A 22,766-nucleotide genomic window follows, 5' to 3' on the forward strand; every position below is an offset into this window, starting at 1 on the left:
CAGCTAATTTTTTTTGTATTTTTAATAGAGACGGGGTTTCACCATGTCAGAAAGGATGGTCTTGATCTGACCTCGTGATCCACCCACCTCAGCCTCCCAAAGTGCTGGGATTACAGGCATGAGCCACTGCGCCTGGCCACGCCCAGCTAATTTTTTGTATTTTTAGTAGAGACATGGTTTCACCATGTTGGCCAGGTTGGTCTTGAACTCCTGACCTTGTGATTTGCCCGCCTCAGCCTCCAAAGTGCTAGGATTACAGGCGTGAGCCACCACACCCGGCCAACATCATGAGGGAAGCCCCAGCCCTTGATGAATCCTACCAAATTCCTTTTCCAAGCCTGTCAAATGATTGGCCTCAAAGATATGAATCACATTTTGTAAGCTTTGCTCAAACCTTTGAAAAACAGAACATAACATACAGATGTAAGATTGCAGTTCCACTTTCACAATGGCTATTTAAACATTTTCCTTGCCTGGGCGTGGTGGCACACACCTGTAAGTCCCAGTACTTGGGAGGCTGAGGAAGGAGGATAGCTTATAGCCCAGGAATTAGAGGCTACAGTGAGCCACAATCAAGCTACTGCACTCCATCGTGGGTGACAGAGCAAGACCCCATCTCTAAATATATACCCTGTCTCTAAATTTATAAATATGATAAAAAAAATACATAAATATGTAAATTTCCTTCTTGCAGCTCCAGCTCTCAACAGAAGATTTTCTCACAGAGAAAATTGATGTTACCTGACTATAATGTCCATGTCTTCCTTCTACCAATCTAATGAAATTTCAGCACTATCTGCTCCATACCTCCTGTTACTGTAAAGGAAATTATCTTTCTTCCCTATCCTTTCAGGAACCTTTGTTATGGATTATCCCATCTCCTTGTCTTTCCAACAATTCCTTCACTAAGATATCCTTACTGCCAGTTAGTTGTGCTGAAGTCCCTCATGTAGTAAAACAAAAAACCCTTAATCCTGCTTTCTCTCCTCTAGTCTCTTCATAGCCAAAATTTTCTGCATTCAGTAGTTTTTGTCTTCCTTCTTCGCATATTCAGCCCTTCCAGTCTATTTCACGCTTTAGTGGAAGCAACTCTCAATGTTACCTGATATCCATGTTGCTAAATCTTGTAGATGTCATTGGTCTCCATCTTGACCTCTTGGTAGCATTTGACTCTGTTGATCACTTTGTCCTTGAAGTATTTTTTTGTTGTTGTTTTCAAGGCAACACAATTTCTGTGCTTTCCTTCCTCTGCCTTCCCCTCACATATACATATATTTGCTTTTCTCCCCCTACCTCTGTCCACTAAGTTTCGTTTGCTATACTTGATTAAAGTTCCTCAAGGATTGGCGCTCAGGCCTCTTTTTTCACTGCATCCACTTAAGGTTCTTTTTTTTTTTTGAGACAGAGTCTTGCTCTGTTGATCAGGCTGGAGTGCAGTGGTGTGATCATGGCTCACTGCAACCTCAGCCTCCCAAGTAGCTGGGATTACAGGCGAGCACCACCACACCCAGCTAATTTTTTATATTTTTGGTAGAGACGGGGTTTCACCATGTTGGCCAGGCTGGTCTTGAACTCCTGACCTCAAATGATCCGCCTCCCAAAATTCTGCGATTACAGGCATGAGCCACCGCGCCTGGCCACTCTTTTTTTTTTTTTTTTTTTTTTTTAACAGGGTCCTGCCCCCTCCCAGGCTCAATCTATCCTTCCACATCAGCCACCCCTGACCCTGTCTACCCCTGCCCCGGAGTAGCTGGGACTACAGGTGGTTATGCCACCATGCCCAGCTAATTTTTGTATTTTTTGTAGAGACATGGTTTCACCATGTTGCCTATGATGGTCTTGAACTTTCTGGCCTCAAGCGATCCGCCCACTTTAGCCTTCCAAAGTGCTGGGATTACAGGTGTGAACCACTGCACCTGGCTTTATTTTTCAACTCCTGTTACTTCATTTATGGCATTAACTTGTAAATTTGTCACTAACCCACAATCTTTCCCTGGGCTCACGACCCATATATACCACTCGTTACCTTAAAATTCATGTGTCCCCAACTGAACTTGCGTTGGATAGTATTAAATAGGACTTGTATTACCCAGTTTATCTTAGATTCTGCATTTGAATTTGTAACCCCAGGGAAATGGCCCTTTCCTACATCTCCAGCCCTTTTTAATGTCTATGCACAGGAGGCTGAGGCGGGAGGATTGCTTAAACCCGGGAGGCAGAGGTTGCAGTGAGCCATGGTCACACCACTGCACTCCAGCCTGAGCAACAGAGCAAGACCCTGTCTCCAAAAATAACACAGCAAAAATTCTGCAGTTTCCCAAAGTCTACCTCAGAATTTTCACACATTCTGATCCCTCTGCCTGGGGATGCTTTATTCGCTTCACCTAGTTAATTGCCTACTCGTCAGATATTAGCTCAAACCTCAGTTTCTCAGGAAAGCTTCCCATCCCGTCAGATTATTCACTCATCTCAAATATGTATTTATTGGTTCAATGTCTGCATAAAGTGTAAGCTCCATGAGGGCAGTGCCTTTGTCTCCTTTCCTGCTCTTTGGCTGAGGCCTAATATATTGACACAGTAGGTACTCAAGAAATATTTCTTGTATCACTGACTAAATTAAATTGAGATAAAGTAATATTGTGAATCAGTGGCTTACTACTTATTTTGTAGATAAAGCAATTTACCCTGTCCTGAGATGGTAACTTCATTTTTTTCTGAAACAGAGTTTTGCTCTTGTTGCCCAGGCTGGTGTGCAATGGCGCGATCTTGGCTCACTGCAACCTCCGCCTCCCGGGTTCAAGCGATTCTCCTGCCTCAGCCTCTCGAGTAGCTGGGATTACTGGTATGCACCACCATGCCCGGTTAATTTTTGTATTTTGAGTAGAGACGGGGTTTCTCCATGTTGGTCAGGCTAGTCTCGAACTCCCGACCTCAGGTGATCCACCTGCCTCGGGTTTCCAAAGTGCTGGGATTACAGGCATGAATCACCACGCCTGGCCAAGTAACTTCATTTTTATGGCTATGCCATTTCAGGTAGTGCTTCATTGAGGCATCAAGACTCCACTGACTAGCTTTTTCACTTTATTGAATTACATAACCTTTTTTTTTTTTTTTGAGACAGTGTCTGACTCTGTAGGCCAGGCTGGAGTGTGCAGTGGTGCACTAAGCTCACGGCAACCTCCGCCTCCGGCTCAAACGATCCTCAGCCCCGTCCTCCGTACCAGGTGAGTAGCTGGGACCACAGGCGTACACCACCACGCCCAGCTAACTTTGTGTTATTATTATTATTATTATTTTAGTAGAGACGGGGTTTCGCCACGATGCCCAGGCTGGTCTGGAACTCTTGAACTCAAGTGATCCACCCGCCAAGGCCTCCAAAAGTGCTGGGATTACAGGCGAGATCTACCGTGCCTCAAATTACATAACCTTTTAATGTCTCAGTTTTGTGATTTACCAAATGGTATCCCACAGTAGCCGCCTCTCAAGGTTATTGTAGGGTTATGTGTAAACTGCTTATTGCATTGCCCACCCTATAGAAAGCACTCCATATTATAATCATTAACTGTGCCGGAAAATTCCCAACTCTCCAGATGCGGAGTTCTGCAAGGATGGTTGGGGAGAGAGCTGCAGCCAGATTATGTCTCCAAACAATTTACTTAAGCCTCTGAAGGCCGGAGCTCAAATCCCGCCAACCCGGGTACCTAACCAGTACCTCAGTCCCAAGAATGTACTGCATTCAGTCAAATTCACCAAAAGGCGGCGGTGGTCTTTAGAAAGGAAAAGGCTCGCGGTCCTCTGCCTCAACGACCCTCCGCCTCAACGACCCTCCGCCTCAACGACCCTCCTGCACAGAATTCCTGATTTTAACAACCAGCTGGTCACTTTGGGAGGCCGAGGCGGGCGGATCACGAGGTCAGGAGATCAAGACCATCCTGGCTAACACGGTGAAACCCCCGCCTCTATTAAAAATACAAAAAGAAATTAGCCAGGCGTGGTGGCGGGCGCCTGTAGTCCCAGCTACTCCGGAGGCTGAGGCAGGAGAATGGCGTGAACCCGGGAGGCGGAGTTTGCAGTGAGCCGAGATCGCGCCACTGCACTCCAGCCTGGGTGACAGAGTGAGACTCCGTCTCAAAAAAAAAAAAAAAAAAAAAAAAAACCACACAGCTGGCTGGGCGTGGTGGCTCACGCCCTTAATCCAATGCTGAGAGGCGGAGGCGGGAGCACTGCTTGAGCCAAGGAGTTCCAGACCAGCCTAGGCAAAATAACGAGACACTGTCTCCACGGAAAAAATAAAAATACAAGTTAGCTCGGCATGGTGGTGCGAGCCTGTAGTCCCAGCTACTGGGGAGGCTGAGGTGGGTGGATCCCTTGAGGATAGGAGTTCGAGGCTGCAATGAGCCGTGATAACGCCAGCGCACTCCAACCTGAGCGACAGTTTATTTATGATAAATAAATAGACGTACCTAAATAAAAACCAGCCAAAATGGTATCGTTTTCCCTTCGTGGCTTTGTAGCCCCAATATCTGGCGCTTTCCACCATTCCTTGGCAAACACAACAACCAGAGAGCATAAAAGTCGGGTCTAAGCCAGGAACTCTCGCGAATCGCTTCTAACGCATACCCTATTTAAATTTTGTATTACGCTACTCAGGAGGTTGACAAACAGCCTTTTCGGGAATGGGACTCGAACTCGTAAGCCACGGCTGTTCCTCCATTTCCCGCCTCAGCTGGATGACTGAGAGGGATCTCCGGGATTAAAGAACAACGACCGCAGGCGAGGGCGCGAGTAAGGTGCGCGCGCTGGGTAGGGGGAGGGGCCTGGAGCGTGCCGAACCGGATCGAGGGGGTGGGGGCGAGCTCTCTCGCGAGAGTGGGTTTGTTCTTGGGCTGCAGCAGCTGCCGCCACCTCTCGCCAGCGCCGTTGCTGCGGGGGATTGTGGGAGCCTCGGCGTCCCGCTCGCTGGGAGAGAGGTACCTCTCCTTTTCCCTCTCCCTTTCCCTAAGGTAGGCGTGAAGCGGGTAAGAGTCGGGGTGGGGTGGCTGGGGGCTCTCCTTGTCCGCCGGGAGGGGACAACGACGGCGACAGGGGCTGCGGGGAGCCGGCGGCGCGCCTTTCTTGCTCGCTCCCGCTCTGCCTCCCTCCGCGTTGCGTATGTGAGCCGCCTGATCGGCGGCCGCCATGTTAGGAGCGCAGTGGCGGCGCAACCAGCCTTCTAGGGCGGCGGAGGTGAGCGGTCCGGGAGGGAAACACGCGGCCGACCAAGGGCCCAGGGTGCGGCGGGAGATTTTGGGTGAAGAGGTGCGCTGACCGGCCGAGCTTGCTGCGCGTCCTGGGCTCGTTGTGGGCGGGGGCGGGACGACTAGCCCGTTACACGCGGGCCGCGGCGCTGAGGGGGAGGGAGGAGCTCGCTCGAGGCCTGAGGGACAGACTGTCCATTGGGGGCTTGCCGTTTGGGGAGGATGGTTAAGATAGCTAAGTCCTTGGGTAGCGCCAGTCCCAAATAACCCGTTCGCCTTTTTTTCTCTGAAAATGTTCCCCAAAATGGAGGATTTCGCAGACTCCAAAGAGCCTGCTTGTTTGAGCAGCTTTTTTTTCTTTTCCCCGTGTGTCGGCCTTCACGCCGCTCCTTGCCCATCGCCTCAGAGCGCCCCCTAAGACTCCCGGCCCACACGCGCGAGCGCGCGCGCGCGCGCGGCTTTAGCTGGACATCAGAAACGACTCCTCCCCGCCCCCCATCGCGTAAAAATGGCCGAAAAATGAAACGTTAACGCTTGTTTTTCGTACTGCGTCGTGGAACAAGCCGCCTGCAGTACGGTGCGAGGCGGGTGATTTGCACTTGTTTAGTCAAGTCACCTCACATCCTTTTTCTCTTTATCAAAATAGTATTAGTTCAGGTTCCTCCAGAGAGGATCGTGTGGTGTGGGACCTTCCGGTTTCCAGACAAAGGGTTCTGGAGTACCGTGGTGTAGTCGCCGCATCGTTCTTTGCATTTCGAGCTCTGTGCCATGTTCTGTGTTCGGCATTTCCCGTGGATGAATATCCCCTAGGTGTTTATCCTGCTATGTGGCCCTGTTCTGTGGAATATTCCTATTGGATCAGTTACAGTTTTTTAGCCAGACATTTCTAGAACGGTTATGGTGGTTCTGAAATGGCTAGTCTTTCGGGCGCGCTGGAATAATGTGAAGAATCGTTTATTTCGTAGGTAGGGGTCACGAGATTTTGTATTGGTATTGCGTTCTGTGTTTTAAACCTTGGCTTAAGATTTCTGAATAGTCGGTAAAATACATTTTTCTCCCAGGGAAATCTAAACAGTTGACTATGCGGACAAAAATGATGTTTCAGGCTATTTTAATAAATGTTTAAAATTTCCCTTTAAAAACATTTGTTTACTAATGGCTCAGTCATCTACGCAGTCTGTCGACGTTTTTCACAGTATTGTTTTAAAAATCAAGAAAAGCTTGACATTTTCGTTGCAAAAACGCTCTGGATGATGCCTTTTCCACTTAAATAGAATGTTTTTGCAAATTCGAAATTAAACAACATTAAAATACTGCATGAAGTTTCTTGGTTATGTAAGATTTGGAAAAGATCATTTAGCCAGATGTGTATGTTGAAGTGCTTTAAATTTGTATTTCTTCCTTTGCACTTAACAGTATATACTTAGAACATTACTTTGTACTTTACCCAGAGAAGTTTCGCTTTATCATCTTTATATATTTTTCAGCCGTGTACAGCTTTTATATCACATTTTGAACTAACTTGGAAGGATTTAACTACCCTTGATTTGTGCATTTGTTTTAGTCTTTAAACATGCTAATTTTCTTACTAATGCTTTTAGAGTTTGTAAACGCTAATATTACAAGTCAGTTAATGGTTTTTACTGAGGAGTGCAACGATGGTGTCATATTTTAGGAGCATCACGTAGTTCAAATCCCTAATTTTATAGAAGAGAAGGTTAAAGCCCAGATAGGTCGTGACCAGTTGCAAATAGTAGCAGTGCTGTCAGTGTGGTCCACAGAGGCCTTGGATCTTTTTTTCCCTCTGAAACAGGATCGCTCTGTTGCCCAGACTGGAGTGCAGTGGTGTGATCAGTGGCTCACGGCTCACAGCAGCCTCGACCTCCCAGGCTTAAGCAATCCTCCCACCTCAGCCTCCTGGGTAGCTGAGATCACAGGCGCGCGCCACCACACCAAGCTAATTTTTTGATCGTCTGTAGAGACGTGTTCTCGCTGTGTGGCCCAGGCTGATGTCGAACTCTCGGAGCTCTTAGATGTTGATTCAGACGCCTTCATAGTATAATAGGCTTAAAATGGAAAGACTGTGCGTACAGGAATTTATCCTAAGGGAGTAGTGTGTCAGATTTGCGTGTATAAATTTAATATCAGTTATTAAGAATGTTTTTTAAAAAAAAATATTCAAGTTTTGGGAATCTGGTAATTCTGTTGTGGAAGTGGAAGTCTATACAGCTACTTAAAACAGTATCGTAGGTGAAGAGTATGATGGGAAAATGGTAACGGTATATAGTTTTAACTGGAAAGGAAAATGTTGTAAAACTGCTAATGTCGTTTGATTGTTTTTTAAAGGACAGTGTAAAACATGAAAATAGAGATATACCCCAAAATGTTTGCTCAGATGTTGGCATTGTTTCCTCCCTGATGTTTTTCTGAATTTACCACGAGAAATAACATCTACTTTTGTAATGAGAGAAAAAAATGAAAAACATATTTTGTAAATGCTGTAACTGCTTAAAATATTAGAGTCTTCTGTATTTTTAAGCGAAATTGGCATAGACATAAACTAGCTGCTTCAAGTCTGAAGTGAAAAGTACTGAGAAGTGACAGAAAGTAGTGCTTGTTGTGTAACATTTTGGATATTGGGTATAAGCAAACACAGGAATCAGAATATTCTTAGGCAAAAATGTTAAAATCATTATTATTGGAAATAGTACTAATTAGCTTAAAATATGAATTGCAGCCAAAGAATTGAATAATGGTTAGATGTTCTTAGAACATCTTTTAGTTAGGGATACTTGATTTTATATATCTCGTTTAGTTAGAATTACAGTACAGCTATCCCACACTTCTGGCAACAGGTTCTAAAAGTGGATGATTGCGGCCAGTGGCCCGTGATCCCAGCACATTAGGAGGCCAAGGAGGGCGGATCATCTGAGGTAAAGAGTTCTGAGACCAGGTTACCCAACATGGCGAAACCCCATTTCTACTAAAAATTACAAAAATTAGCCGGGCGTGGTGGCAGGCACCTGTAATGTAATCCCAGCTACTTGGGAGAGTGAGGGAGGAGAAATCACTTGAACCCAGGAGGCGGAGGTAGCAGTTAGCCCAGATGGCGCCACTGCATTCCAGCCTTGGCAACAGAGCAGGACTCCGTCTCAAAAAAAAAAAAAAGTAAAGTGGATGATTGACTTAACATTTGGGATGGACAGTGCTAAGTTTGTTGGGATGGATTGGAAGGGTTATAGGCTGGGAGTGTAGTTTTGCCATTTTCTGTATATGTGGTTGGTTATTCTAAGGGCACAACGCTGTCCAGGAAATAAAGTGCTGTAATTTATAATTATTAGCTATGTAGCAAACCTTTCTCATTGGATCGTTAGGATTAAGGGCTCTGAAGTTCTTGATAAAAGTTTATGTGTAGAAAATTTAATGGATAATTAAAAGCAAAACAGAAAACAAGCCTATGGGTTGAGTTTTAGATATGTACCTTTAAAGGGGTTTTATGTGTAATTTAAAAAATTGAGTTGAGTATAAGTGTTAGGTTTTAACGCATTTCTATTATAAGCCTATTTGTAATATAGTAAAAGTTACATGATAAAGTGCTGTTATCTGACCTAACCTGAATGTAATTTATTACTGTGGCACTTCTGTGTGGATGGAGTGCGGAGTGCCTTTGATGTGATGTATAATTTTCCAGTTTTACATCAAGCCCTAATGTTCCCTGTATAGATAAAGCTCAAGGCTCTTTGGAAGTGGGAAAAAAAAGTGAAGTAGTTCAAGCTTTTTTCAAAAGCTTAGGTTTGAAAAAATTTTAAAGCTATTCCAAAATTTAAAAAGTATGCTTGCTCCCCACCCCCCAAACCTTAAAAACATTTTATCTGACATTGTCTTTAATCTAGAATCCCACTAACGTGTGGTTCAGGCAGAAACAGGTTAGTAGGAAAATAAGAGGAGAGCATGCCTGTGGAGGAGGAGAGAGTAGTTCTCAACTACGCAGATGGATAAGAAAAGTAAAAGCAACAGAGTGCCTATGGTAAATGTCTTAGCGGGCCAGCAGTAAATGCAGCAAGTATGGAAAGTAATCATTTAATTAATATTAGGGAGCAGTTATCTGCATTTACTTCATGAAGATGCATAACTTTCAGATCTTTTAGGATGATGTGTTTGGTTTTTTTCCTCCTTTGTGAGGATTATTAGGATATTAAGCGTCCCTCTTTGGTATAGTAACACACGGGAACCTATACCATATGTGAAAATTAAAAGTCAATTATTTGAGCACCCAACTTAAGCAGTAGTTGGGGAAAGAATAATGTCAAAGAAATACAAACATTTGGCTGGGTGCGGTGATTCACACTTGTAATCCCAGCACTTTGGGAGGCTGAGGTGGGCAGATCACTTCAGGCCAGGAGTTCGAGACCAACCTGGGCAACATACTGAAAACCCCATCTCTACTAAAAATACAAAAATTAGCCGGGCGTGATGGCGCGTTCCTGTAATTCCAGCTATTGGAGCCGCTGAAGCAGAATTGCTTGAACCTGGGAGGCGGAGGTTGCAGTGAGCCGAGATCGTGCCACTGCACTCCAGGCTGGTGACAGAGCAAGACTGTCTCAAAAAGAAAAGAAATACAAACATTTGAACTCCAAATATTCTGTGTGTGTAGAAAAATTTAATGGATAATTAAAACTAGAGCAGAGAGAAAAGCCTAGGAGTTGAGAGATTTTTAGATATGTGACTGAAAAGATTGGAAAACCCCATCAGTTTTAATGCTTGTGTCTGTCTTTGTGTGGGCCATGGTATTTTGGAAGAGCACCATGGAGGAGGAAGTTTTGCAGTTATGCACCAAGGGACGCCAAGAAACATTAGCGTTGTTGTTGGTAATGGCAAGAAATTGAAAACAACTTAAATGCTCATCATCTGCAGAATAGATAAGTACATGTGCATACATAATGATACCTATATTGCAGTGAAAATATAGGTTTAACTCACTTATAATTGTGGATAAATCCGTTTTTAAAAGCAAATCAGAACAGTACATTTTAAGTCAATTTGCATGAAGTTCAGAAATGCAAAAATAACACTTTTTAAGGGTACATACATTAAGTAGTCAAACTTAAAAACAAGGGGAGGGAGTCATTGGAAATTGCTACATAGATTTATTTGCAAAGTCTCGTTAATGTTTTGTTTCGTATTTTTATATACACTGGTTTGTATAATATATTGAATGATTAAAAGGGGATGCTGGGCCTTGAGAAAATTACTGGTATTACATGAAATGACAGAAGGATGCATCCCAGCTAATAATTTTATTTACACAAGCATTGAGTAGTTTCTGTAAATGGAATAGTAAGCAGACGTTTCTATAAGGTGTTTGGTTATGGTTGGGGAAAAGGTTTAGAAAAGTAGAATGGAACCAATATATGAAAGGCAGTGAAAATTATATGTGAGGCAGGGCACAGTGGTTCGTGTCTATAACCTCAGCATTTTGGGAGGCTGAGGGAGGAGGATCACTTGAACCCAGGAGTTCATGACCAGCTCAGGCAACATGATGAGACTTTGTCTCTACTAAAAATGTTAAAAATTAGTCGGCTATAGTGGTGCATGCCTGTGGTCCCTGCTGAGACCAAGGAGGATCACTTGAACCTGAGAGATTGAGTCTGCAATGAGCCAAGATTGTGCCACTGCACTGGGCAACAGAGCAAGACCCTGTCTTGAAAAAGGAAATCATAGTGTGGATTTCATGTGGTAAGTGGTAGGGAGTAGTAGGTTTTTGAGCCAGAAGTGTGTGAAATGAGTGATGTTTTAGGTTGTTTATGTTGAAAGATGATGAGGTGTGAGCTTTGATGTCAGGAGGCTAGCTAAAAAGCAGGAGGACTAAGATTATGGCAGAGAGAATAGAAAGGTAAGATCTATAGCCATACCACCCTAAACTAGCACCTGATTTCGTCTGATCTTGGAAGCTAAGCAGTGTTGGGCCTGGTTAGTGCTTGGATGGGAGACAGGTTAAGGACTGCAGGGTGAAGGGTGATTTAACACAGGTTGGCAATACAGAATGAAGAAGGAAGATGTTTAATTTGTCCACTTTTACTAGAATTACTGCAATATAGATAGTGTATTGTTCTTTAGCTTGTCTGTTGAAAGTTGCTACCAGTTGGCTCACACCTGTAATCCAGCACTTTGGGAGGCCAAGGTGGGTGAATCACAAGGTCAGGAGTTCGAGACCAGTCTGGCCAACATGGTGAAACCTTGTCTCTACTAAAAAATACAGAAAATTTGCCGGGTGTGGTGATGTGCGCCTGTAACCCCAGCTACTCCAGAGGCTGAGGCAGGAGAATCACGGGAACCTGGGAGGCGGAGGTTGCAGTGAGCCAAGATCACGCCATTGCACTCCAGCCCTGGCAACTGTGCGAGACTCTGTTTCAAAAACAAAAGGTACTACCAGTCTTTAAATCTGTTTTTGAAAGCTGATTCCTGGTGACCAGTATGACATTAAAGTTGACACATGAAAGAGACTACGGTGAAGATAAAAAGTTTATAAGCTCTTTATTCATTTGTCTTTGGATCTTAGTCCTTTTATCCCTAAAAGTTTTTCTCATCTAAAAATAAAGAAAAATAGATTTTACCTTCTTAGTTTTATGAGGATCAGATTATACCAAATGAGATGATAACTACGGTGCTGTGTGCCAGACACTAGATGTTTTATGTAGACTAATTTATTAAGTCTTCTTTTTGAGTCAGACTCTCACTCTGTCGCCTAGGCTGCAGTGGCTCACTGCAACCTCTGCCTCCAGGGTTCAAGTGATTCTTCTGTCTCAGCCTCCCCAGTAGCTGGGATTACAGGCACAGGCCACCACACCTGGCTAATTTTTGGTGTTTTGTTGTTTTGAGACAGAGTTTTGCTCTTGTTGCCCAGGCTGGAGTGCAGTGGCATGATCTCAGCTCACTGCAACCTCCTTCTTTTGGGTTCAAGTGATTCTCCTGCCTCAGCCTCCGGAGTAGCTGGGATTACAGGCGCCTGCCACCACACCTGGTTCTTTTTTGTATTTTTGGCAGAGACAGGGTTTCCCCATGTTGGCCAGGCTGGTCTCAAACTTGTGGCCGTAAGTGATTCTCCCACCTCAGCTTCCCAAAGTGCTAGGATTACAGCCATGAGCCACCGTGCCTGGCCTAATTTATCAAGTCTTTACAGCCTTATGAAGTAGGTATTATTTTTATTTCCCACCACCCTTTTTGGCTCAAGGTCACACAGCTGTTTGTAATAGAACCAGGATTCGCACGAAGGCTTTTGGGCCCCCAAAATTCAGTATGTATGAAATAGTTGTAGAAATGTTTGTGGAAGTCGAGAGAACAGGACTCTTAGGGATACAGAATGGAGCCTTTTTTCTTTATTTGAGACAGAGTCTCACTCTGTCACCCAGGCTGGAGTACAGTGGCACAATCTTGGCTCACTGCAGCCTCCACCTCCCGGGTTCAAGCGATTCTCCTGCCTCACCCTCCCAAGTAGCTGGGACTACAGGTGTGTGCCACCACACCCGGCTAATTTTTGTATCTTTAGTAGAGATGGGGTTTCGTCATATTGGCCAGGTTGGTCTCGAACTCCTGACCTTAAAGTGATCCTCTTGCCTTGGCCTCCCGAAGGGCTGGGATTACAGGTATAAGCCACCGCGCCCAGCCCAGAATGGAGCCTTGAAAGAAATCACTGATTTTGCTTAAGCAGAGAAGAAAGTAAAGAGTCAAGTTTATGTCGTAGATCAAATAGACAACATTATCAGGTAAACGGGGTAACTTTCTATCTTGTAATACGGGTTTACTTCATCAATTCTGTGTAGTTTTAATCTGAAACTATTTCTTGCGTGATTGAAGGTCACTGGGAAAAAATTTTAAAGCCAGGAAGAAGACAATATTATTCCAGGTCTGAGTGGGAATTTCTTACACTGGTTAACAAGTAGTTTTCTGTCTTCTCAGCAGCTGACGCCACTCTGCAACATTCTTGTCACTCATTAGCCTAAGAATCAAGAACTGGACTAAAAATTGACTTCACGTCTGTTAGATGGATTAAGAACAATGGTCTTAAAGCACTTGAAAATATTCATGCTTGTATTTCAGCCTTCCTGGCACTACACTTTTTTATCTTTTCTATTGTATGGTGACAAATGCTACTTTACCACACCCAGCTAATTTTTGCATTTTTAGTAGAGACGGGGTTTCACCATGTTGGCCAGGCTGGTCTCAAACTCCTGACCTCAGGTAATCTGCCCACCTCAGCCTCCCAAAGTGCAGGATTACAGGTGTGAGCCACTACGCCTGGCCTATTTTAAAAACTCTTAAGCTACTCAAGGTACATGCCATACTGAGATGAGATTGTGACACTCAAAAACATAGATTAGAGAGCATAAGATTTGAAAGTGGCTGAAACTCTAGGGAAAAAATGGAGTAGTTCTTCAGCACACTTCAAAAAACAAACCCTTAAATGAAATAATTGATTCAAAAATATTAGGAAATATTATATACACCATTAAAATGAAAACTTCTAGTACTTTTAAAATGGAAACTATGGTAAATTATTTATAAAACCATTATAAAATTTAATAAATGAAGAAAAATTTAAATAGTAACTGAAACCTGTTCTTGAATTGAAAATAAGTTGGATGCTTGGTTTGAAACTCGTGACCACAGGAATCAATATTTTTGTGTGATTTATGACAAAAATCAAGCAGCTACCTTTCCAAATGGTGCTGCTTTGAAATTACTGATAGTCAACTATGTCTGCCATCTATCAGTGACATGGGTTAAGACATTTTTACTAAATTGGTATTGTTGATTGGTACCTAAAACATATTTGGTATATTTTCACATGAATAAGCTAATAAATGATCAAGGTGATTGGCCTTGATAGAACATTTGGAAAATCTGAGCATTTCTTGCAATTCAGAAGAGGAAAATATAAGAAACTGTAGTTTTCTAGCTGTTGCTTGTAAGTTTCAATGTGAAGTTAAAATAATGTTATTATGAAGGTATTTTTTTCCCTGAGTATCTCTACTTTTATGGTTAAACCATAAATAATCTTTTATAGTTTTATGGGTAAACCATCTCAAATTAGTGTTTTTTTTTTTTTTTTTTAGTTCTGACTACAAAGACTGAGAAGAGAAAAATTATTTTTTTATTTGTTTTGTTTTTTGAGATGGATGTTTGCTCTGCCCAGGCTGGAGTGCAGTGCCCCGATCTCGGCCCAGTTCAGCCTCCGTCTCCCAGGTTCAAGCGATTCTCCGGCCTTAGCCTCCCACATAGGTGGGACTACAGGTGCGTGCCACCATGCCCAGCTGATTTTCATATTTTTAGTAGAGACGGGGTTTCACCATGTTGTCCAGGATGGTCTTGATCTCTTGACCTCGTGATCAGCCCACCTCGGCTTTCCAAAGTGCAGGTATTACAGGCGTGAGCCACTGCGCCCTGCCAGAGAAAAATTATTTAAAGGAGTGATTATCTCACACAGTTGAGAGCATAGCTGAAGATCCATGTGGAGTAGTAGATACCTCTTAGCATTTTGGGAGGCCAAGGCGGGAGGATTGCTTGAGCCCAGGAGTTCGAGACCAGCCTGGCCAACGTGGTGAAAACCCCCTCTCTACCAAAACAATGAAAACCAGCCGAGCATGGTGGCATGTGTCTGTAGTCCCAGCTACTTGGGCTGAGGTGGGAGGATGGTTTGAGCCTGGGAGGCAGAGGTTACAGTGAGCCTGGGCAATGCACTCCCAGGTGTGATGCCATTCCACTCCAGCCTGGGCAATGAAGGAGTCAGACACTGTCTTTTTTTTTTTAAACAGCTAAAGATCTTTTCATTTTTTTCTAATACCTTCTAAGAAACTAAAGTTGGCTTGCGCTTATTTTAGTAATTCTGCTAGATAAACCTCTGAAAGAATGACTAAGGACTTACCGGTAATCTTTAAGGAAATTTAGATCTGGAACAGCTGTTTGCTTCTGTTCTTCGTGAATTTTCAGGGTATGTGAAATTTTTCAGAAATATTTTAGTACTCTAGTTCTTTTAATTGGAGAAGAAAAAGCCAATAACAAAAATCAGATTCTCATGTAATGGGAGGTAGAATACTAACTGAAACGTTTCCTAACCATACATAGGGATGATATTCAGATTTGTTTAGATGTTGAATGTGAAGCTAACATTTTTAAACAGCTTAAAATTGTATCATAAAATAATTTTAAGTTACAGTTTAAGTTGCCAGTAAAAATCAATTTTTAAGCTAATTTGTTAAGAATTTGGTTATCGGGCCAGGCGTGGTGGCTCATGTCTATAATCCCAGCACTTTGAGAGGATGAGGCAGGGGGATCACCTGAGGTCGAGACCAGCCTGACCAACGTAGAGAAACCCCGTCTCTACTAAAAATACAAAATTAGCTGGACGTGGTGGTTTGTGTCTGTAATTTCAGCTACTTGGGAGGCTGAGGCAGGAGAATCACTTGAACCTAGGAGGCAGAGGTTGCAGTGAGCCGAGATCATGCCATTGCATTCCAGCCTGGGCATCAAGAGTGAAACTCCATCATAAAAAAAAAAAAAAAAAAAAAAGAATTTGGTTATCAAGATTGTAGTAAATGGCATTTGTGTAGTGAAATTGTGGGTAATGTTGATAGTTTTTAGGGGGGTGCAGGTGCTTTCTTTTTTGGAAGTGAAGGGTTCTGCATTGATGGGCATTTACACTAGTATATAGAGATTTTAAATAGGTAAATTGGATTTTGATAATAAATGTTCTCCCAAAACTACTATATTCAAAATTGTTTTAACCTCTAGTGCAGTTTCCTATAGAAAGACAATTTTATAATTACAGGAAAAAACAATATAGTAAAAGGAGCTAATCTTTTGTAAATCTTTAGTAAATGTCTCCATATTGTGCTGCCTTTGCTAATAGGCAGTGGGGCCCGTGTGAATGAGCCTTCAAAAGTGGCTTGTACATCTTAGGTTCAGCATTGACATGATAGAGGAACTGTTTTAATAAATGCTTTTTCAGCAATGCTGCCACATCTGGTTTCTCCCAACTTTGTTCTAATAAAACCATTTTTAAGAATTTGGTTTGTGGTTTAATCCAAAATCTAACTTAAGTTGCTTTTCACTAATTTTACCCTAATATCCTTGATGGAGCTGCATTTTACATTGAAACTGAGTATCTTAAAACTACTAAGGTGGTTGTTACAGAATTACACGTTGTCATGGGATTTACATTGTTTGTCTTGACCCTTTTCTGAGTTTTTCTGACATCCATTTTCTGTTTGTCTTAAGGTTATCCTTTACCTTTGCTTCTCTTAACTTTTTCCTTTTGTAGATCCACTGTTTTCCTATGAGCTACCAAAAAATGTAATTCAGAGCTCTGTAGTCTAACAATCACATTTCCTTAAAATATGGCCGTTTTAAAAATTTTAAACAATTTTAATACCATTATATAATTTCTCTTAGGGAAAAAATAATTCAAAAGACTGACTTTTCAGTAATACAAAGCTTTGGCTACAACATGAAGGGCAAAGCTGCAATTAATAACCCTGATACTTCAACATTTTTATTTTGAAAAACCCTCTAAAGGATTTGATTTTTAGAAATATGTGTGAAAATTTAGAGGGTCCACCACCATTTACATAGCATCTCAGCCGCCATTCTGTGTGGCATTTATAAGACATATCAAAGAAACTTTCATCCAAAGAAGTCCACTTATTCTCGTCTTTATTAATCTTAAAGCTTAAGTAGTTTACATAGTGGATCTTGTCTAGAACTAGTAATAGTTTCTTTGGTGTATTTTCTCAAATTCATCTTTCTTGGTGTGCAAAAACATCTTCCTGTAACTCCAGCCACCTCTTACAGCATTTCTGTCTTTTAAAACTTGATTATATCTATTTTTAAAAATCTAGTCTAAATCTTTCTTGCCTGCAACTTTTTTTATACTTCCTTTGCCACTGTATTTGTCCATTGTATCCTTGCTTTAATCTATCATTGGTGAAATTGGTCCTGTAATAGACTTGTAACTACTGGATATTGTCTGGTTTTACTGTTAAAGTTTAACATATTAAGCTACCAGTGCTGAGTGTATTGGTGATCAAAAAATAGAAAATTTAAGCAATGCCTCATAGAATTCTGTACCAAACAACTTCAGATTTACCTCTGTATGTAGTTGTGATTATAAAATTGTTTCACTGAAGATGTTATGTATATCTTTCAACTAATATTTTATGACAATCATGATATAAATGATTTGGAAATTCTTGTGTGACAGTTTCTGAGGTACAACAATAATGATTTAAGAAAGAAAACAATTTCATCTGGAAACACGTCTTGGGGGATCATAATCAGAACATAAATTTACCAGGTGATTTGGGCCATTCTTGTGAAAAGTTTACAGGAAACTGTGTAACCAAGATCTCATTTTCATTTTTACCTGTTTTGTGCTCTAGATGTGCTGTAGCCCTGAGTGTTAAATGAGTACTGATGGATGCTAATTTGGGGAGTTCCCTTCTTTAAATCACCTGTATTTCCTGTACCTAGTTTTTTTCTTGGGAGGGTTCCTATTCCTGTACTGACCAGAGTTAGTTCTCCTTACTTTAAAAGACTAGATATGAAGTAAACACTGCCTAATGTAGGATGGTCAGTAAGAAGGCAATTAGTGTATAACTTAAATTTGGGCAGCAATCCTTAAAACTATAGGAAATGACTTATTTTTCTTATTCACATCTATCTTCACCTCAAATTGATTTTGCTGTATAAAGGTCTCAGCTATTATGTTTGGTCTTATATCTTATATTAGGTACTTGAAACCTAAGCTTCATTTACTTGTGATTTTACTTTGTTCTTTCTGTTAGTGATAATAGGTCTCATTTTCCAAAGCACAGTACAACTGATTCATCTTTGACTTGCTGACCTTGATTTTTTTGTTTTTAGTCTTCTCCTGGAACTTAAGCATCATACTATAGGGTGTATTTTTATTCTTCTAAAAGAAGAAACCCATCTATATTTTTACTGAAATTTTGATGTACTCAGACATCTAACCTTTCAATTTACATGTTTTTAAACTCAGTATGAAAGTCCCTTTAATAGTTAAGCTTTAGCATGAAATACTACTTTTTAAATATCTATATGCAGGCTCTGCATACATCAGGAATCTGTTTAAGATATGTAATAAATTTCTTGTAAGTTTGAGATCTTAAATGTTTTTTTTTTAATCAACATGATGCATAAGTTTTTTTTTCTTAAAAAAACGGCATCTGCTTAAAGGGATTTATGACTAAAATTGCTTATTTTTCTACAGAGTTGTCTGCTGGTTCTCAGCTTGAAGAAGATTCTGCAGTCCTTATTGATCCTTTTTCTTGGCGTTACCATTTTTTGAAGCAAAGTTAACCTAGCTTTCTAGTTTGAGCTTTCTTTTTGGCCGTCTTTAAAAAAATTTTTTTTTAATCTATAAAATAGACAAGAGCTAGTTCTACAATGTCCAAGTCATTCCAGCAGTCATCTCTCAGTAGGGACTCACAGGGTCATGGGCGTGACCTGTCTGCGGCAGGAATAGGCCTTCTTGCTGCTGCTACCCAGTCTTTAAGTATGCCAGCATCTCTTGGAAGGATGAACCAGGGTACTGCACGCCTTGCTAGTTTAATGAATCTTGGAATGAGTTCTTCATTGAATCAACAAGGAGCTCATAGTGCACTGTCTTCTGCTAGTACTTCTTCCCATAATTTGCAGTCTATATTTAACATTGGAAGTAGAGGTCCACTCCCTTTATCTTCTCAACACCGTGGAGATGCAGACCAGGCCAGTAACATTTTGGCCAGCTTTGGTCTGTCTGCTAGAGACTTAGATGAACTGAGTCGTTATCCAGAGGACAAGATTACTCCTGAGAATTTGCCCCAAATCCTTCTACAGCTTAAAAGGAGGAGAACTGAAGAAGGCCCTACCTTGAGTTATGGTAGAGATGGCAGATCTGCTACACGGGAGCCACCATACAGAGTACCTAGGGATGATTGGGAAGAAAAAAGGCACTTTAGAAGAGATAGTTTTGATGATCGTGGTCCTAGTCTCAACCCAGTGCTTGATTATGACCATGGAAGTCGTTCTCAAGAATCTGGTTATTATGACAGAATGGATTATGAAGATGACAGATTAAGAGATGGAGAAAGGTGTAGGGATGATTCTTTTTTTGGTGAGACCTCGCATAACTATCATAAATTTGACAGTGAGTATGAGAGAATGGGACGTGGTCCTGGCCCCTTACAAGAGAGATCTCTCTTTGAGAAAAAGAGAGGCGCTCCTCCAAGTAGCAATATTGAAGACTTCCATGGACTCTTACCGAAGGGTTATCCCCATCTGTGCTCTATATGTGATTTGCCAGTTCATTCTAATAAGGTGAGTTAACTCAACAGATGCTTCTAATTTCTTTTACATTGTAGTGCCTATTTACCTATATCTTTGACTCTAATTCTGTAGTCTGATGACATTGAGTTGATCAAGCATTTTTAAACTTTTGAGAACACTTTATTTGGAAGGTAATTGTTTTTGAGCATTTTAAACCAGGGCTTTACATTAATATATTCTACCTAGATTACTTCTGGCCACAAAGCTGTCATCCACTGAGATTATCTTGTTGGTTTTTGGCATCAATATGTTCTTCTTAATCATATATTTAAGCAGGTTTTTTTTGTCTGCTTTGTTGAATTGTTTTAAGTATTTTTTTTGCAGTCAATGTGCTCTGCCATTCAGGATGCTAGATTTCAGCTCTCCATCTGTCTTGATTGCTGATTTGTATGTAGTAAAGATGTATTCTTGAACAATTCTCTTTTTTTCCTTATCTGTGGCTACAGGGAAAGAGTTAATGTAGAGCCCTGGTGTTTGTTTCAGTATGTTTCATATTTTAGATTAGTTCATTCTTCCTTTTTTAATTTCCCTTTAACACAAACTCTCATACTATGACTGAAATTTTTCATCATTTTTTTTCTCCTTTTCCACAACTTTCTTAAACATACTTCAAAACTCACTTTTTATTATCCCATATTACATCTATCCCTTCAGAGACTTGGACAAATCAACTACTACAGTATCCTGCTCTGTGTTCCTCATAAACAAATTCTTTTTCTGAGTTAGGCTTAGACTTCTGAAGTAGTCATTTGAAAAGAAAATCTAATTCTCCTTTGCTTTAATTATCACATCTGGCAAAATGGGAACTTTTTCAAAATGCCCTTTTAAATATGTTGTCCTTTCTCTTTCAACTTTTTCGGTGTTACTCATTCTGACTTTTTTTCCCCCAATATATGGTGCAGTTGACTTAAAGTCATTGTTATAGCACCCCACTAGCTTGATCTATAATCTGTGACCGTCCATTTTTTCCTGATGTGCTCTACTTAACTGGAACAAGTTGCTGCCATGAAATTGATTTGATGGTTACTGTTACAGGGTTTTTCTTTACAGTAACATCTGGAAGGGTCATTTTCTTTTCATAGCTAATCCTTTGATAAGCATTTTTTAGTAAATGAGTATGGATTTTTTTTTTTAGTAGACTAAATCATACCATTGTTTTTAATATTCTGTTAAAGAGTATTACCAATCACTCCCTTTCCTTGTGTTTGGATCTCAGTATTTTTGTCTTTTAATCTTTAATCTGTACCAAAGTAAATTAACATAAATGCTAAATTTAGATTTATTTGAACATTTAAGAAGATGTATTTTCATTAAGAAATACAACCCCAAACTCACAAAAGCCAGCAAATTTTAATGGGTATATGTTTTGGGTGTTACCTTTTCCTAAATTTGTTGGCTCTACTAAATATATCATGGAATTCATTTTAGTTTCTGATGAGCACTAAACTTTAAATTTTAGGTCCCGTGTGAATTCATAGAATGAAAAGGTCCATTAAACATTGGTGACTCCAATTTTTTCTACGTTATTTCTTGCCTGTTCATAAGGAAATAATAGCAGAAATGTCAATATGACCAATATTCTCAGAAAGGGTCTCTAAATTCTGAGGAAAATAGATAGTTACGGTGTCTCAAATGAGAGTGATGTGAAGGGACTTAAAAAATCTTCGCTACTGGAGTCATTAAGCTGTTGGGACATCATAAAGGAACACAATGGAACCATGAGAGGACTTAGAGAAAAGTTTGTTTTTATGTATGATTATGCTTTTTTCCTCCAAATTTTGCTACTTTCTAGTTCCTGAAGAAGGCTAATAACTTAAATGGATCTAAATTAACGAAAGAGCAGTTTATACATATTTTGATGAAACTATGGATTCAAGAGTAAGGTACACTACCCTAGTGCAAGAGGTACTTTTAGCCTGTAAAAATGCTTAGGTCCTAGCTAGTTTTGGTATTCTGTCAAAATACTGAGTGCATTTGAGAACTATTTTAGAGGCCTTTTGTTTAATTCTGTGGTTTAAATGTGTAAATTGGACCAACTTTAAGAAGTTTAAACACATGGATTATCTGAATTTCTAGTTTTCTAGTTGCTTTACTATGTTTTTTACGTATATGCATTATATTGAAAAAATATTTAAATACTCACTTTAGCAGTGGACCCTCTATAACCGCTATAGAAATGACCTTAGAGAAAATTTCTGTGATGGAAGTAGATAATGAAAAATTTTTAAACATTTAATCCTGCTCTCTGGTATTGCTGCATAACTTGGAAAATCTGTTCTTTTTACTTAGTGGTATTGTTAAATAGTCTACATGATCAAAAATTCTTACTGTGAAGTAGGAAACTTCACTTGAAAATAATTTGTCATGGAGTGTCATTATTTTTAGGTGACTTAAAGTGATGGTGTTGCTTCTATTTCTTCATAGGTCATTTTAGATCATCAAATTTCTTTTCTTCTCTTTTCTTTTTTTCTCTTTTTTTGAGACGGAGTTTCACTTTTGTTGCCCAGGCTGGAATGAGTGCAATGGCGCGATCTCGGCTCACCGCAACCTCCGCCTCCCAGGTTCAAGCAGTTCTCCTGCCTCAGCCTTCCGAGTAGCTGGGATTACAGGCATGCGCCACCACTCCCGGCTGATTTTGTATTTTTAGAGCCAGGGTTTCTCCATGTTGGTCAGGCTGGTCTTGAACTCCCAACCTCAGGTGATTCACTGCCTTAGCCTCCCAGAGTCCTGGGATTACAGGCATGAGCCATCGCGCCCAGTCATCAGATTGCTTTTCTATGCAATCTCAAGCTTTCTCAGCTTCCTTTCACTTAAAGAAAATTACCCACTACAGCACTTTGGCTGTCTTGTCACTTGAGTTTATATTAAGTTATACTTTTTTCTGCCGTTCTGTAAGTGCTTCCCAAATTCTTTTTTTTTTTTCTATAAGGTATCTTAGATACATCAAGGTGAATGTAGTTTTCCTACAGAAATGTCTGAATTTAAAAAGTGCACAAATCCTTTATTAATCTGATTTTGCAGGAATTACCTCAGTGTAGAGTCCAAGGATATAGATTTTTATAAAACTCTCACTTAGTCCTCACCGTAAACCAACCAGTAATAGATCAGTAGTACAGATTAGTGATGGGTGAGTTTGGGAGGTATGTC

At 40.8% G+C, this 22,766-nt stretch overlaps 2 protein-coding genes across 23 annotated transcripts in view; one reads left to right on the forward strand and one right to left on the reverse strand.

The window, feature by feature from the left end:
* Positions 1–4,756, reverse strand: part of SIL1 (SIL1 nucleotide exchange factor) — a 326,909-nt gene extending 322,153 nt beyond the window's left edge. Inside the window, exon 1 of one of the 2 annotated variants that reach the window (XM_054556611.2) lies at positions 4,621–4,756. The gene's annotated coding sequence lies outside the window, so the exon portion shown is untranslated. Of the gene's footprint in view, positions 1–4,463 lie in introns of both variants that reach the window. The other variant, XM_054556609.2, reaches the window with a different exon arrangement.
* Positions 4,757–4,787: 31 nt separating this feature from the next.
* Positions 4,788–22,766, forward strand: part of MATR3 (matrin 3) — a 36,890-nt gene continuing 18,911 nt past the window's right edge. For 3 of the 21 annotated variants that reach the window (XM_009241080.3, XM_009241084.3, XM_054555134.1), the window contains exons 1-2: positions 4,822–5,003; positions 18,523–19,610. In XM_009241080.3, the coding sequence (XP_009239355.1) occupies positions 18,699–19,610 (912 nt within the window). In that variant the 5' untranslated portion in view covers positions 4,822–5,003; positions 18,523–18,698. 21 annotated transcript variants of the gene reach the window in all.

The sequence above is a fragment of the Pongo abelii genome, chromosome 4 (genome assembly GCF_028885655.2).
Source record: "Pongo abelii isolate AG06213 chromosome 4, NHGRI_mPonAbe1-v2.0_pri, whole genome shotgun sequence".
In the NCBI taxonomy this organism is placed as follows: domain Eukaryota; kingdom Metazoa; phylum Chordata; class Mammalia; order Primates; family Hominidae; genus Pongo; species Pongo abelii.